Here is an 18,512-nt window from a genome sequence, read left to right as displayed (position 1 = left end):
TGCGCAGATTAATTATGGCTCCATTGGGTGGCAGAAAATCCAGTCCTATTATAAGCTCCCTTGAACAGTCCGGCAGTATGAGGAAGTCAGCAACGTAAGTAAAGCCTCTTATTTCGAGCCTTGAGGTGCATCTGCCAGGCGCGTAATAGTGTAACCACCTGCCGTGCGTATCTGTGCCCCACTCCATAACGTCACAAACTTTTTCAGTTTCTTTGCCAATTTGCGACTCATTACCGAATAATCAGCGCCGGTGTCAACTAAAACATTCAGCTCATATTTGTCTATTTTTAACCGCGAATTTGAAGTAATCTTCGCACTGCTGTGCGGGTTGTCTGTCTGTCTCTGTAAACACAGCAGCGTCACCTTGAAACCGTGATGGAGGATCTTCGCAACTGTAGTTATCAGCGCCCTCACCTCCACAGGTCGCTTGCTTCAGTTTTCTAAGTGCGGGCTTGTAGAACAGTGCCCAGGCCGTGCGGAAGCACGTGGGCTGGGTGATCAGTAACGCCTGGGCTACGGGGATCTTGGCTGATGTTGGCGTGGAGTGAGTGGGCTCTGGCATGTGGACAGGTATTTTTCGATCTCCACTGACCGTTCACCGTTTCGAGGGCATGGTGTGTACAACGGAAAGCCCCTTAATCCTGCCTGTCGGTAAGGGCAGAACCTATACAGGTGACCTGCTTCCCCGCAATGGAAACACAAAGGCTTGCGCTCATGGTCACGCCATATGTCACTTTTCCGGGGCCTTTGATCCCCGTAGCGAGCTACATTACGGGCTCATGGCAAGTACGTAGACATCGGTTCCAGTGGACGTGGGGCGCTTCGTACCAACTGTGGGTAAGGAGCGGCCATCGCAACTGCTGCATTGCTGTGCGTCGCGGGTTGTCTAAGTATTTCAGAGTTCGTTGAGATGCGTTCAATCGGCTGTGGCTCACGTTCTGGTTCGCACATTATCTGCCTCAGTTCATCTTGTACTACGTTGATGACAGACAGTGTTGCTGTAATGCGGGGTGCTTGCAACTTGCTGAGCTCTTTCCTGCTCACCGATCTGATGAGTTCTCACAGACCTTCCATGTCACTTCGCTGGCCTCCAAAGAAGACATTGGCAGGTGCGCAGTTTACGTACCGATTGTACTTTCGAGCCCGCTGTTCTGGCGTTTTCTCAATGGCTGTCGCTTCCGTATGAAACTCCACAACTGTTCGTAGTGGGTTGCAGACGAGAACAGCGAATAGCTCTTGCTTCACCTCACGCATGGAGTGGCGCAGCTTCTTATCTTCAGCCATATGGGAATCTGCGCGCTTGAACAGGAGAATCATGTCCTTGATGTACATTGCGACACTTTCGTTGGTGAGTTGGTTTTTGGTTTCAAGTGCAGCCTGCACCTTTTCTTTGCGATGCGTGCTGGCATAAGTAACCAGAACTTGTCGCCGAAATTCATCCCAGACAGTAAAGGTGGTTTCATGGTTCTCATACCACGTCTTTGCAAAGCCCTCCAAAGCAAAGTATACCTGGCGGAGCTTCTCTTTCTCGTCCCGACCGTTCAAACTTGCCACTCGCTCGAAGAGGTTCAGCCGATCTTCTACGTCTTCATACGAGTCGCCATGAAATACTGGCGGCTGGTGAGGCTGATTGATCACCTGGCTTGTCACCGGTAGTGTTACCTGGCTTGTCATGATGGTGACGTCTTTTGACTGAGTTCCCCTTGGCGTGAAGTGGAGTGGACTGAATTCTGTGACTGGTCCTCTGATGCACAGGTGTCAGCTCCACAGGATCAACTCGCTGGTGGTCGGGGCTACGCTGTCTTGCATTCGTTTGGCTTCGATTTATTACCAAGCACGTCCACCAGAAATGTAGCGATGTTAAAGGACTCGGGGGTATAATAAAATGTATTTATGAAAAGGGCGAACCTGTGCCCACAACTCAAGGTGACTATGGTCGTAGAACGTCTCAGTCGAACATCAAAGATGTCCTTCCGCTGCCTTCTTCTTCCTTTCCCAGAGAAGTCCTGAGCACATGGCGCACATCAGCCGGGTCCAGCTGGGTGCTCGTGCCATCATCGTCTCAGCGCAACACAAGGTGGCGCGCATGTGTGTCTGTGTGCGCGCGGTGATGGGCGCGTTGTTTGAATGCAGGCAAGATGTTGCGGCAATATATATATACACATATGTATATATATATTGCCGCCACGGACACAATATATATATAGTATATATATATTGCGCCAAGGACACACATGCGCGCGCGCATGCGTGCATGCGTGTGTGTGTATATTCACACACACGTGCACGTATTCAACCAGCACCAACTCATGGGGGCTGTAACTTGGAAGATGACAAAGTGAGCTAGCATAAAACTGAGAATGACACAAGATGCACTAGACTCATGCGATACTAAGTAGAATTTCATGACACATATATCCCAATACGCATAACTTGGACAGCATAATTGATAGCTGAGACAATAGGTAGTAGAATAGTTGGGCAAGTCATGCGGTGCACGGAGCAGATAAACAGTTTAATGTCTATGCAGTTTAAGAGAGGCAAAGCAGAGAATGAGATCAACAATACGAAAAAAAGTCACTATGAAAGAAATCATGAAGTGATTATGACACACTTTAGTGGAGGGATTAAAGGTTAACATAGAACACCTGGGGTATCGTGATATATCGTGATATACAAACATAGTTTGAAAAGTAAAACCAATTTTCTGACACTGTGTCAGCTCAAAGAGGCACCCGCAGCACCTTACAACATAAGGAAAAGAGACACATGGCAAATACCGTTTTCGCGAACGAATTACGGCCTTAAAAGTCTTGAGCATATCATGCGAAACTTTTTGAATCACCTAAACAACAAAGGCTGACAAATAAGCAGTGGAAAGAATATTTAATTAGCAACCCCAGAGAGTTTGGGAATGTGATCAATTATTCTCTAGTTCATTTTCACTATGTATTATTTTATAGTATCATATTCAATTTGATAATTCGTTTGAATAGAAGTGCATTTTTGCCTTTACATATGCACAAGTAGAAACATGAACTGTTTCATGTATTTGTGTTTTCGTTATGCATACTGTTTCAATGTAGTGTTTCTTATATATATAAATTATGTTCTTTTGTATTTCCTTCTCACTTTGCTCTCCCATATTATGCCGCATTCTTTCAGTGTTTGCGATTTTACATTATGTCTGCAGCTGAAGTTTGCTGCTAAATTTGTTGATATTTTACTTGCTTGTGTTATGCGTTCTTGTACTTTTTCTGTTTTACTCGCTTGTTTTTTTTTTTACATCACCACGTGTCTGCGACCAATCTGCTCAGGGTAAGGAATCTCGTCAAGCTGCTTTCTAGCAGCTTTTAATTCCTGTTTTTGCATATTTTTCACTTTTTAATCTGATTTACATTTTGCTTTGGGTTGACCATTGCCATAGTACGAAAACACTGAATCACTGTACTTTAACATGATTGCTGAAAAAGATAGCTAAATAAACTGAAACTGAATATGCACCTTAATTAAAGTACACAAGTGTTTTTTCGAAATGTGGCCACCACAGCCAGAAATCAAACATGTGTTCCTAAAAGAAATGCCCAAATCAAATCCCACTACCACCTAATCTTTATTGTAATAGAAAGGTACCCTCAAATAAAGTAGTGCAAGTTATACACACTGAAGACAATAGTTCATGATTGGTGTCTGAAATAGACATATTCGGCACAATTCAACCTATTGATTGATTTGATTGATTTGTGGGGTTTAACATCCCAAAACCACCATATGATTATAAGAGACGCCATAGTGGAGGGCTCCGGAAATTTTGACCACCTGGGGTTCTTTAAAGTGCACCCAAATCTGAGTACACGGTCCTACAACATTTCTGCCTCCATCGGAAATGACACAATTCAACCTAACAAGAAGAAAGACTACCATACTCACCAAGTAAGTGTATCGGTTCCTTCGCTTGGCAAAGCACATAACCATAAGTCCAGTCAAAATTAGCTAGAAAAAGGAAAATCATACTTAGGCAGACACAATGTAAACAGAAAAGCACCTACAGCAGCACACCTCGCTAGTTGCTCCTTTGTTTAGTAAAAATCCATACACACAGCACAGACACCAAATCAAAAATATCTAACAGCCCCAATATTAATGAGAACTAACAGACAATAAAGTCAGGGATGTTGTTGGAAGTAAGGTAAATGCGAATAAACAAAAGTGGGAGGAAAGATAACTTGCCACCAGCAAGAACCGAACCTGTGACCTTCGAATGACACATTTGATGCTATGGCAGCAGTCATCTCTCTGTCGACATTAGAGGATGTGCATTTAAGCATGGGAGTGCCAGTGAGCTGCCATTACGCAAGTGTGGAATGCTTTTTTTGCCTGTTGGTGAGCACACTTCTTTCCTTCATTCATTTCGTTCTAGCAGGCTTGGTGACTTCAGGTAGTATGCGAAAAATTAATGGTCAGCTGCCGGCTCGTGACAAGATCAATGATGCCAACAGGCAAAAAAAAGTGTTTCACGCTTGCCGTAATGGCTACTGGCAGCGCTGACTGACGCTCCCACGTTTAAATGCACACCCTATAAAGTGGAGGGAGGGATGAGCACTGCCGTAGCTCAGTTGGTGTAGCTTTGAACGTGCTATTCGTTATTTGAAAGGTCGCAGGTTCGGTCCCTAAGTTAGCTTTTCTTACTTCACATTTAGATTACAGTTACTTCCAATAACATCGCCTACACTTTCCTCGGCATCACTGTCGGTTAGTTCTCAGTAATAGTGTATCTAACAAAGAAAACCAGCCCTTACATTTACACTTCTTTCCTTCACTAATAGCATTAAGTAATTTTACTTAATGCGCTGAGCCTCACCACCCAGCATGAAATGGAAGAGAAAAACTTTATTTTCATCACCAAGCATCTAATCTTTTGATCGGTTCTCGGTTTTTACATGTTCATACCAGGATAGAATCATGCAGCGTGCAGCACTTGTCCTCCCTTTTTTGTAAAGTGTAGTCTTTATGCACTGCATTTTACAGCACGAAGATAAGCCAATTTGCCCACTTTTGTATGCTGCTGCAAATCATTTCTAGTGAAGATTAATTTTGAGCACCTTGACACGCAAACAAGCCGATGTGAGACAGCAAGTAATCTGGCAGCCCACAGGGCTGCCAGATTACTTGCTGTCTCACATTGGCTACATGTTGTGCTGTCTCACATGTGCTACATGTTGAGCTTGTCATGACGCGTTTTTGTACGTGGCTCCTAGGCGCGCGTTCACCACGCATGTATTGTTGCCGTAGCTCAGTTTAAGTCATTTTCGTCATATCATAATCTATCATAATCTTTTCTATGCTCATGATGTCCTCACACATGATGTCCTCACAAAAGAGGAATGACTGTGTTGTGTACAGAAAAATTTTTGATCACAATGATGTATTAGAACTTCAGAAAGACTTATCGCTCATTTATAGCTGGTGTACCAAATGGAAAATGAATTTGAATATAACAAAGTGTGTACATATTTCATTTACCAAAAAGATGAAACCATTTCAGTCACAGTACCATCTGAACAATGTACAGTTGAAACAAGAGAGTACATATAAGTACCTAGGTATAATACTATCATCTGAATGTTCATGGAGGCCTCAGGTTGACACTCTCATAGCCAAAGCTGGTAAAGCTTTAAATTTCATTCAAAGAAACCTGCGATGTTCGCATGTGAATTTGAAACGTATGGCATACACTACTTGTATCAGACCTATCTTAGAATACGGTTGTGTCGTGTGGGACCCCGCCGAGGTAACCTTCATTGCTGCTCTGGAACAATTACAAAATCGTGCTGCCAGGTTCGTCTTGGGACGGTACGGAAGGGGGGAGAGCTGCACTGCACTGAAGGCTGAGCTAGGATGGGAGTGTCTTTCTGACCGCCACCAGAAGCAGAGATTAAAATTTCTTTACTGCATTTACTACAATAAAACTGGAATTAATAGAGAAATATATCTACACAACCGTCATTACACTTCAAAACGTTTTGATCATAGTTGCAAAATTCGGGAATACCCAGCTAAAACGAACATGTATGCCAATTCATTTTTTCCTAGAACGATTAAACAGTGGAACAGGCTAATTGAAATGCAAGTACATAGTGGGAACGAAGATATATTTTATTCACTGCTGTAAACCCGTGTTGTAACCTGAACGAAGTTATATTATGTGTGAACAAATTCTACTATGTGTGTGAACGAAAATGTATTTCAGTTATTTATGAGTGAACAAAGTTGTATCGTGTCGGTGAACGGAGATGTACGTCATTTATTGATGTAACCCCCCTGCTATAACGCCTTCGGGTGCTGCGGGGTATCTGATGAATAAAGATGAATAAAGAATAAACATTTGGCGCAGTCGTCGAAGAACCATGCGGCGGAAGCCCGAGCCACTCGTTTACTTTGCGCGAGTTGGTGGTTGGTACCAGCGGCTCGCATTTCTGCCATTTGCCTGCGTTAAACCATTTTTGAGCTTGCCCGCCCGTCCATCGACCACGATGCCGCTGATAAATTGAAATGAGACCACTGTGGAAGACCTCCACGGGTTCACAGCGTATTTACACGCCATGAACTTTCGCCCCGTAACCTGGAGATAACTGGCTCAAAGGAAGACATAATCGAACGCTTGTTTCATGACATTGTCCGGAACCGTCAACCGTCTCAGGAGCCCTACTCGACAGCTGCACAGTCGGTTTAAGTATGCAAGTGCTGAGTAACCTACGGCAGCTGTTTTTGACGTCACAACGGCCGACGTTTCCAGTTCAAATCACTACGTTGCCCAGCCTTTCGGCCTCGCTGTCAACTTCTAGTCGTGACGGTAGCATTTCAGCTCATCAGTGTCTTGAAGAACTCGAGCGTACTCAAGGCTTAGCATCATGGACACCATCTACTCTCCTAGCCGTAGCGCTTGGTAAGCTCCATGGCACTGCAGCAGATTGAAAAAGCGTGGCAAAAAACCAGTTGGACACGTGGGAGAATTTAAAGCTGTGTTTGAAAACCAGTTTAGAGACAAACTTATGCTTTTGTAGTGGCAGAACAGAGTAACCAGATGCATCCAGTACTCAGTGAGAGCCTCATTGACTACTCTTTGGCGAAACTGCGCGTAATTTACAGATGTCTGGTTCAACTGACAGATCCTCAGCGCATTGAATATGCCCTACAGGGCGTGTGCGACGTACAAATGGCAACAACTATCGCTGCACAGTGGCCACCAACTGCGAGCGCATTTCTTGCCATCGCCACCCAACTCGACCGAACTATAAAGCATGCCTCAGTTTTTCAAGTCAGTCGCCCATTGCAACCAAATCATCAATGTTACGAGTGCCTCTCTTGCCTGTGCTGCAGATTGGTTCTAGGAATGACATAGCTTCTTCACAAATCAATCCAACTGCTACATCAGCACCACATTGAATTTTGTCGTTAACCCTGGATCAACAAGACACTCATTACCTTGCAATTAGTTCCCGAAGTGGCACCGTGGGGCATATTTCGGCAGTACTTCAGTTCTAGCTAGAAATCCCTCGCCTTTAATCCTCGGAGAGGACTGGTTTGAGGCCGCCTGCGCTGAGCTCCTTGTCCGACCGCCTCATCCAACGGAAATTCACCATCCTGGCAGGGATATTGTCATGCGATGCCTATAAAAGGTGCTACCACGGATGTCCAGTGCCATTGTGCTGTCAAGTAGTCCTGTGGCTCCCTTTAAACAAACTGTGTCTCCCACAGGCTGCTTGCAGTTTTCGCCATTGCCAGACAACAACCACCTCATATAGTTATCCCTCAAACACAATGAACATTTGCCTAGAAAGCAGCCACTTCAACCAAAGGCAGCAACAATTTGCACAAATGATGCTACGTTGGACAAGCTACGTGATGCTCACATAGGTCCACAGCTGCAAGAAGAAGTTATGGCAGTTTAACACGTATTGCGCGTCAGTATCTTGACCTCTTCGCCACTGACGACAATAATTTGGGCCTATACAAAGGGACAGAACACGCCATCGAGCTTGGGCTGGATTCATCGCCATATGCCCATCAACCTCACCGATACAGCAAAGAGGATTGAGTCTTCATTGAGCGCCAATGCCAAGAGCTTCTCGAAGAAAGTATTATTGTGCCATCTTCCAGCCCATGGGCCTTTCCAATTGTCGTTGTTTCACAGCCTACAAAAAAGCGATTCTGTGTAAACTATATACCACTTAACAAACAAACCATTAGTGTTGCACAGCCACTTCCGCGTGCGGATGATATCATGGATGACATTTCCAGTTGCTCCCTGTTCGCATGTCTCAATTTGGAATTTGCTTATTGGCAAATTGGGGTACAAGGTCAACCCAAAATATCCTTCATCATGCATCGTGGCACATTTCACTGGACACATATGCCATGTGAACTCAAGAATGCTCCTGCTACATTTCAAAAGGCTATGCACACCGTATTCGAGAGCCTGCAGCCTCGTTACCCAAAACGTGGAGTTTGAGTTTATTTAGACGGCATTCTTCTCTTTACCACAACTTCTCTGGAATTCATCGACTTGTAGATGAAGTACTTACAATCTTGCAGAACGGTGGTTTCAAAGTTTCGCTTCGTAAGTGCCAATTCGCCGTTACATCCCTAACATTTCTCGGTTTTGTCATTTTGAAAGACGGAAAACATCCAAACCCAACAAAGGTAGAAAGCATTTTGAAGATGCTTCTGCATACTACTTCCAAGGCAGTGCTGTCGTAGATTCAAACTGCAAACTTTTATTAACGCTTCACCCCAATTTCACCAAGGTGGTCGCTCCTCTTCAACACATTGTAAGAACGGGAGCTTTTCAGTGGTCTTCGGAATGGGAGTCAGCCTTTTTATCATCCGTGAAGCCCTCACTTCCACACCTATTTTTGGCCATTTTCATCCCTCTGCCCAAACAACTGTGACCATAGACGCTTCTGCCTCAGCCCTTGGAGCAGTACTCTCACAGTCTCAAGATGGCAAAGATGTCGTAATCGAGTATGCCAGCAGAGGACTGTCCCCCTCTGAAAAAAAAACTGCATAGCAATGTAGGAAAGCGTCTTGCAGTACATTGGGCCATTTGTCACAAATTTCGCAGTTATCTCTTCAACCAAAAATTCTGTCTTCTCACAGACAACTGGACCATAGCATGCCTAACCTCAGAAACGAAATCATCATGGCGCTTTACCGGCATGTTGACGGACCTCGTTGAGTTATAATTCACTGTGCAACACAAGCCTTGTAAGCACAATGTGATCGCTGATATGCTATCACGTCTTTCTTGTGGAGTCTTTGAACCCATGGTCACACTTTGCCACCTTCAAGAACAAGATGAAGAGTGTTCTGACATACGCCAACGTCTACTAGATAATAATGGTGCACCTCGAGATTTTGTCATCATTGACAACATACTGTATTGTCGCACGTTTCCCAGCCTGAAGACTATTGTTATTCCACTCAAGTTACGCCAAGCAGTCCTCGAAGTGGCACATGATATAGTGGTCATATGGATTCCAAGTGTACGCTGAAGAATGTGCAAGAACGCTACTGGTGGCCCAAGATGACGTCTCTGATAAAACAGTATGTTCAAAGATGTCAGACATGTCAGATTAATTATCGGCCAGGGAACAGGAATTTTGGCAAAATGGGATTTATGCCAACACTGGAGGTTCCGTTTTCGGTTGTTGCTCTGGACCACGTGATGATGCCCTGCACCGACAGCAGCAGGTACATACTTAATGTTATAGACTTTGCCACACGCTTTATAATTCCTGCTGCGGTTTCCACTACTTCCACGAGAGAAGTAATCCAACATTTGCATACTGTGTTTTACTGCTGCGGTGATCCAGACCACTGCTTGTCAGATGATGGTCGTTCTTTTGAGTCAAAAGAATTCAAGCGCTTTCTTCATCTTCATGGAATTCACCAGCATTTTTTCGTCACTTATTGCGCAGCAAGTAATGGGCTGGCAGAAAGAAGCAATGCTACCCTCGTCTCAGTACTTAGGAAGATGTGCCACTCTGATCTGTTACTTTGGCCGCATTTGCTGTGAACACAAGTCTCAACACCAGTTTACAGTTTTCGCCATTTGAACTGCTCTATGGCTATGTTCCAAAGCTACCAAGAGAAACATTTTGCTGTCCAAGGGATGAGACCCTCAAAGCAAGACTTTTGGACCTTGCAAAGACTCGCGCTGAAGCACAAGAAAACACTGTATGAGCACAACAAAGTCACAAGTCCCATGACAAATCCCATCAAGACAAGACATTTCTTGGGTGTCAGTATGTCTGGCTCCTATGTCAAGAGCCCATCACCAATGGTACAACAAAGCTCGCACCGACATTTAAAGGCCCGTACAAGATTACAGAAAAGAAAACACCTGTCACTTTTGTGATCCGCCGTGTCAATCCTGATACTGAAAATTCTCCGGCAGCCGACGTAAAGGTGGCCCATGTCAGCCGACTGAAGCAGTTCCATCAGCCATACATTGATTCAGCCCTTTTTCAAGCCCAGACTTTCCAGCCTAGCACTTCGATGGCTAATATTTCTGACGGATCACAAGCCGAGACAGTTTTTGACAATGCTTCCGGAGGTGATGATTCTTCGGGATTGTCAACTCAGCTATCTACTTCTATTTCCAGGGACAATACATACGACAAGTCACGCCATCATGACCACCTTCGGTGTATCGTTCAGCCGCCCTGGTGGCTCCTAGACTATGACACATAAAAAAAAATGGGTGGGGTGATGTCAGAAGCCCATCGAGCATTTAAAAAAAGAGGGGTCGGATGTGAGACAGCAAGTAATTCGGCAACCTTGTGCTACATGCTGAGCTTGACGTGATGCGTTTTCGTATGTGGTTTCTAGGAACGTGTGCACCATGAATGTATTGATGCCGTAACTCAGTTTATTAAAGTAGTTTTTGCCATATCATCGCCTTTTCTACATGTCGCAGAGTCTTCACACCGAAGTAAACTGATGCTCTTTTAATTCAGGCCCGTCACAGCCAGGATTAAAACCAAATCCCTAAGCTTAGCATTGCAACACTTCAGTTTAATGGTCATTGACCACAGTGAATTTACCACTCCTACCCATCTATTCATGCAATATTTTGTAAGGAGTCTTCCCCACACTAGACGTAACTGGCTTAACATGGCGCAAAAGCACAGGTAGTATACAGTAGACTCTCGTTAAATGGAAATCTGTTAAACGGAACTTCCGCTTTAACTAAACTAACGACTTCCTCTAGCACGATTGGTTTCATGCTTGGATTCTCCGCCCTTGTTCATCTCTCCATGAACAAGACACATTTGCTTGGTCCCTTCATGTTCTGTTCAACGAAAGTCTATAGTACATATTCAGAAAAAGTGAAAGACAACATTACACCGACCCGTTCATTATTGCTATGGTGCAGCACGCTAAGCTAAGCACAGCTGTGATAAATGACCAGCTGGAAAAGCCTTTACTTACACATACTGAAAGGGATGGTCTAACACTCTAAAGATTTTTTGCGATTGTAGAAAAAATGAGAAGATCATTGATCACATCAGCAGCAATGAGCATGCTTTTGTCCCAGAAAAGAGGAATTATAATTTTAATTTCATGTGCAAAGTCTACAAAAAATAACCACTAGTGTCAATCTACTGGTAGCACAAGAAATCCTCATAAGTAGACTTACATTGCTTAAAAACAAACATGTGTAACTTGAAACTATACTTTATACACTTGACGTAGATTGAGGCTGCACCAGAGAGTATTTATTGCCTTTTTTTCTCACGCATTCAAAAAGGTGCCCGGTGTGGCGGCGCATTTGCATGCACGCTTAGGGCATAGACACGCGAACACTGCATCTAGCGCAGTTCGTAAGAAAGAAACAAACAAAAAATTCTTGAGCAAACAGCAGCACGGGAATTAGGCCCGTGAATCCAACATAGTTTAGTCACGATGTGCGAGTCCTCATGCGTAAACTGCGCATTAACTTAGGTTGAAGAAGATTGTGCCATCACATTGTTTCTCCAATACGTTCATGCTGGCTACAAAAAGATAGCAGGACCTTCTCTTCTTTTGTGAAGCAGCAGCATGAGTGGAACCACTACAGTTTACAATGCTCGCACGCCAATGTTGCCAGACAGACCAACTCTTCCGCTCAACTGCGGTGGTTTTTTTAGGCTGACTAGACAGAGCTGGAGAAACCATGGTAATAATACTTTATTTGACAATTTGGATGCTGTAAATGACCACAATGATAATTTTTTCCTTACAAAAAAAAACCTCGATGAAGTCTGAAAAAGCTGCACAGGGTTTCAGTTTTTTAGTTTCACCGACACTATAATCGCCATCACGTTCACCAACCAGAGTTGTGTACATTCATCAAACCAATGGAAGAAGACTTAATGCAAGTAAAAAAATTCTGTTTTTAAAACTTCTGCCCTCTTTCTAGAGAAACTGTTCCAAGGTTGCAGACAGAATGCTTTTTATTGTTATACAAAATAGAAAAGCCATGAAGGTCTCTAAGCCAATCACTGAGGCACTAAAAAATAACACCAAATAAGCATGCTGTAAATTTTTCCATCCAACCTAACAATTGGTTCATAAATAAAGTCAGCATTTATTTATTTCTTTTTTACTATTCAGTCTTCTGGCCCGTTTTGTGAATAAAGCAGTCCTTATACGGCAATGAAGAATCCAAGCAATGTCAAAATCAATGGCATCACATGTGGGAGCTTCCAGCTCATCAAAGAACAAACTGTTTGTGCTTACCACCGCGGCAGGTACGTAGGTGGGTATGGTTTCGAAAAACTGCAGTGACGACGTGTAAGACTTTAGGGTGAAGTAAATGGCGATGAAGAGCACCCCAACAAAGACAGCAGATCCACCGCATACCAGGCAGAGGATGACATACTTGCGTAGCCATATCAGCCACAGGGATGACCTTGCATCAGCTGCAAGTAAATCAAGGCTCAAGCTAGCGCAGCAAAGTGCTCTCCTCCAACATGAAGGCAAAAAGCCTAGCCTAACATTACCTAGTCCTAATATGATTCAGGTAAGCATGGTATGTTTTTAATTAAATAGCCTTCTCCGATATATTTCATCCACATTAGAGTTTTATACAACTATATTGCCAATGTGATTGCCAATTATTCTGCTGCTTCCACATTTTGAATCCTACCCACCATGGTGGAGCAGTGGTCCGTGCCACGGTGGCCAATTTCAATAGAGGCGAAATAATGCTAGAGGCCTGTGTACTGAGCAAGAAAATCAAACGGTTGAAATTTTCGGGGCGCTCCACCATGGCTTCTCTCATTCTTAATCATATCATGGTTTTGAGACATCAAACCCCAGATATTATCATTATTACCATATTAAATCAAATCTTGGCTGAAGTTTTTTTTTAATTTTTTGCATCAAACTCCCGGGTCGGCTTATACCCCTGTCACACATGGCAACTTAAGTGCACTTTGAGCAAGTGCACTTTGCTGCGAGTGTCATTTGTGCACTGTCACACGAGAAAGTTTACTCGCTGCAAAGTACACTTGCCGGTGAGTGCACTCCCCAACCTTGCCTCACTGCAACGAAGTGTGTAGCCTCGGTACCTCTGGCTTCCACAGACATACAATGCTGCCTGCCTAAAGTGGTGCTCATACTATATTCAAACCATTGTTTTGGTTATAATAAATACTGCTGTGTATTAAATCAAGTCATAATACAACAAAAGACCTCACTACTCTTACCCTTGGGCAGATTGCGGCCACATCCACCTGGGAGATGCGGCAGCACATGCTGTGCAATGGCTGCATACCTCGCGTTGTTGACTTCCTTGCACACTTACACACTTACACAAGTATAGGTGAGTCGTTCTCTAGTCATTTGCGAAGGTGTGCGCCACTGGCACTACTACAATGAAGACAACGTAGTCCAGTAATGAGACACGGGTTCGAAAACAACAGATATATGTTGCCCTACAATTCCACCAAGTGCCACTGCCATCAATTTTAAAGTACACTTCGTTTTCTCGAAACGCCAATATGACACTTTGTGAGTGGAAATACACTCACTCAAAGTTCACTTAAGTTGCCACGTGTGACAGGGGTATTAGATTCAAGGATCTTAAAGTGCCATTTTTCTTTCAGAAAAGTGGTGCACAGCTAGTGCCACCTAGACGGTATTATAGCCGCTAGTAGCAAAGCCAACACTTCGCTTAAGTACACACGTGAGGCCGCCATTTTGATCTTGTGGCAAGTGTTGTCATTTTGTCATTCGAGTCGCACTTTGAGTGGTCTGTGTGTGGTAGAGCTAAATAGCGCCAAACAGGCGACATCATTATAGTGCTGCATATAAAATGAAAGTTGTTCTAGCTGCAGAATCATCCTAATTGATTGATATGTGGGGTTTAACGTCCCAAAACCACTCTATGATTATGAGAGACGCCGTAGTGGAGGGCTCCGGAAATTTAGACCACCTGGGGTTCTTTAACGTGCACCCAAATCTGAGCACACGGGCCTACAACATTTCCGCCTCCATCGGAAATGCAGCCGCCGCAGCCGGGATTCGAACCCGCGCCCTGCGGGTCAGCAGCCGAGTGCCTTAGCCACTAGACCACCGCGGCGGGGCCAGAATCATCCTACAATGTTGATGCGGGGCGAGACTTGGGAGAGGACGAAAAAAATGTGCGTCGCTGGATGGGCTGCAGCGTGGGATGACAACCTGGGAACTTTGACTGTGAGCGCTTTTAAGAAGTGCGGCATATCCAATGCACTCAGTGGCACCGAGAATCGCACAGTGTTGAATACGGGGGCAAAGAAGTCAGCGAAGAGGGAAGCAGCGACAACGGCTCTACAGAAGCGCTGCATCTTTATGATGCAAATAACTAGAAGCAGCATGACAACATGACAACAAAGAAACACACACAACAGGACTAGCAGCTGTATGATGATGATGACGTGTGGTGTTTTATCGCAAGGGCCATTTCATAGCCAAAGAGCACCAGGTCAGTCAAATCAAGTTAAGGTCAAGTAATGCGAACAATGATTATAATAGGTAGCTGTAAAAGGGCCTTGAAATTCCTCGCACCAACACGAGTAAAAACACAGAAGCATTAGAAAAATGATATTGACGTGAAATATGTGCAACAATAGTAAATGGCGAAACGTCGTGATAGACAATAACGATGATGCAGCCACCGCGGCAGTGACCTCTCTTCAGAGATCGTGCTACGGAGCACCTGGGTATATGACGTTAAAAGTATGTACATCTGTTAAAAATGCCAGCAATGATTTATGAGGAAAAAGGGGTTCTCTACCGATGAACATTGATGGTGCAAGGGTATCTGTTGTCGGTAGGGCAAGGAAAAAATGCTTTTTGCTGAGAGAATCTAAATCCCTGCACTGGAGGATGTGGAGAACTGCTCACGGTTCTCCACATCTCTCACACAATGGTGCATGGCCACCAGGCATGAATGTGTCAAGTGTGTGTGTCCTATCTGTAGTCTTGTAAGTGTGACTGGTGTGTAGCGTGATCTGGATACTGTTGACCAATTTACAATTCTCGGTTTGATAACATGTAATTTGTTTTCTGTTTGTTTATCCCATAGGTGCTGCCAGCACCTATGGGATATTTCCAACATATTTCCAGCGATTTCACGGTGCCCTGGCACACAGCAGACTACAACATGACGTTTAAGAGCATAGATCGTGCATAACAGAGAGTAAAAAGACACAAGGTCAGAATTTTTATGTTTTCGCAGAGTTTTAAGGGCCGTTACTACATTCAGGGAATATGTGTATATTACGGCGCATTGTAGTTGCAGTTCCTTAATATACTTGACGGCCACAGATAACACGTGAGCCTCTGCAGTGAAGATGCTTGTTTCGGAGTGCAGAATACCGGAATTGGAGAAAGATGGGCCAACAGCTGCACAGGACACACCGGTGTGAGACTGTGAAGCATCTGTGCAAAATTCTGGGCAAGTTTACTTGTGATGGAGTTCGAGGAAGTGTGAGCGGATATGTGCAGTAGGTGCGTTTTTAGTGACCTCCACGAAAGATGTATCGCAGAAAACTTGCCACTTCCATGGTGGCAAATATACTGCGGTAGTCATTAAACGTTCTAAAAATGGCACAGCTGTTTCCGCAGCGAGCTTCCTGACACGAAGTGAGTAGGGCTGTCTCAGCGAAGGACGGTTATTGACAAGGTACAATTGGACAGATTATTAATTGTGGAGTGAGCGGGGTATTCCTTGTAAGCGTTAATAGTATGTAAAAGACAGCTAACATCTCTGCACATGGAGCGACCATTCATTTGATTCTACGTACAGACTCTCTACAGGGCTAGTTCGAAAAGCCCCCGTAGAGAGGGGAATGCCTGGATGGTGGACAGGGTTGAGAATCTTTAAGGCTGATGATGTGACAGACTGATAGATTATAGCACCGTAATCAGAGGCATGCGTACGAGGTTTTAAATAAATTCACCAGACATTTCCTGTCACTGCCCCACGTAGTTCATGACAACACTTTCAAAATATTCATGATTTTTAAGCACCTGTCTTTTAAATACTTGACGTATAAGATGAAGGTTTGTTTTGTGTCTAATATTAGGCCCAGAAACTTATGCTCCTTTTTCACAGACAGACGTTGAGCATGCAGTTCAATCTCAGGACCGGGATGAACGCCCCTCTTTTGGCTGAACAAGATGCAGGTACACTTTTGTGCATTCAATTTAAAACTATTCTCATCTGCCCGTTGAGAGAGCTTGTTCAAACCTAATTGAACCTGACGTTCACAAACTGAGAGGTTACAGGACTTGGAACCGACCTGAACGTCGTCAACATATGTACAGTAAAACATATTTTGGGGGATAACGAGGGCCGAGGAGTTCATTTTGACTATTAAAAGTGTACAACACAATACCTCGCCTTGCGACACTCCTGTTTCCTGAACAAATGTACGGGACCGCATAGTGCCCACTTGAACACGGAATGTTCGATTAGACAGGTAGCCTTCGATTATTGCCAACATTTTGCCCCACACACCTAGGTGCAACAAGTCTCGGAGTAAGCCAAAGCGCCACTTAGTGTCATACGCCTTTTCCATATCGAGAAACACCAATAGAATATTTTAGGAATGAAAGCATCACGAATTTGTGTTTCAATATAAACAAGGTGGTCAACAGTGGACTTAGCCACTTGAAACCCGCACTGGCATGGGTCAAGCAGGCTGTTTGTTTCAAGGAAATGCATCAGTCGTCTGTTTACTATTTTTTCAAAAATCTTGCAAAGGCGACTTGTCAATGCTGTGGGCCTGTAGCTTGATGCTGAAGATGGTTTTTGCCTTGTTTAAGAACCGGAATAATGACTCCTTCTTTCCATAGTGGAAGGATCTCACTGAAAAATTAAATGGCATTAAACAAAGAAAGGAGAGCTTTTTTGGGTTTCGGGAGGGAGACGTTTGCACATTTCGTATAATATACGGTCGGAGCCTGGGTCGGTTCTGTTACAGCAGTTTAACAATGCTTATAACTCAGCTAAGACGAGAGGTTCATTGTATGCCTCATTCTTTTGGGATTTTTGTTCTATTTTCTGTTTTTCTATTCTTCCTTTGTATCGTAGGAATGCTGGACTATAATTGGATGAGCTGGAAACCTGTTCGAAGTGTGCACCGAGAGAGTTCGCTTGGTCTTCCAAACTATTGCCTTGTGTGTTTACTAGAGGAAGAGGATGTGCTTCTCGTCCTACTACCCTACCGACCATGCTCCAGACTCTTGCTTCATGGGTATATGAGTTGATTCCAAATAAAAGCCTCTGCCAGCTCTCCCTCCTGGCCTGTCGATGTGTTCTCCTGGCCTGGGACTTGATATCTTTAAAATTGACAACATTTTCGGCGGTTGGTGAGTCTCGCAGCAGACTCCATACTTTGTTTTGTTGTTTGCGAGCATTGCGGCATTCACTGTCCCACCAAAAGACTCGTCGTTTTCCGCCCAGTCCAGATGTTTGCGGAATGCACTTAACTGCAACTTCAATAAGAAAAGCAGTAAAATATTGTACAGCTGCATCTAAGCTAGAACCGCATATGTCGGTTTAACTTAAGCTAGCAGCCTTCTAAAACTGGTCTCAATCGGCCTTTTCTATCAGCCATTTGGGAACCTGCGGAGGACATTCATTTGCTACAGCTGAGCTCAGAACTACAGGATAGTGGTCCCTTCCAAAAGGATTATTAATGACTTTCCAGTGAAGTAGGGAAAGAAGCGATGGAGATACAATGCTTAGGTCGATTGATGAGTAGGTATTGTTGGCGAGGCTATAATATGTTGCCTCTTTCCTATTGAGGAGACAAGCGCCAGAGTTCTCGAGAAAAAAAACTCTTCAATCAGACGACCTCATGCATCGCAGCGTGAGTCACTTCACAGACTGCTATGTGCGTTAAAATCTCCAAGGAGAAGATACGGTCCTGGAAGTTCATCAATTAACGCATGGAATTCTTGTTTATTAAGTT

At 44.1% G+C, this 18,512-nt stretch overlaps 1 protein-coding gene across 2 annotated transcripts in view; it reads right to left on the bottom strand.

Moving 5' to 3' along the window:
• The window catches only part of LOC119171626 (uncharacterized), a 63,322-nt gene that overhangs the window by 24,183 nt on the left and 20,627 nt on the right, over positions 1–18,512 (bottom strand). For both annotated transcript variants that reach the window (XM_037422408.2, XM_075892189.1), the window contains exons 3-4: positions 12,787–12,968; positions 3,931–3,993 (exon numbers count right to left, since the gene is read on the bottom strand). In XM_037422408.2, the coding sequence (XP_037278305.2) occupies positions 3,931–3,993; positions 12,787–12,968 (245 nt within the window). The remainder of the gene's footprint in view (positions 1–3,930; positions 3,994–12,786; positions 12,969–18,512) is intronic.

The sequence above is a fragment of the Rhipicephalus microplus genome, chromosome 4, assembly GCF_043290135.1.
Source record: "Rhipicephalus microplus isolate Deutch F79 chromosome 4, USDA_Rmic, whole genome shotgun sequence".
NCBI lineage: Eukaryota > Metazoa > Arthropoda > Arachnida > Ixodida > Ixodidae > Rhipicephalus > Rhipicephalus microplus.
This window is presented reverse-complemented; position numbering and strand designations above follow the sequence as displayed.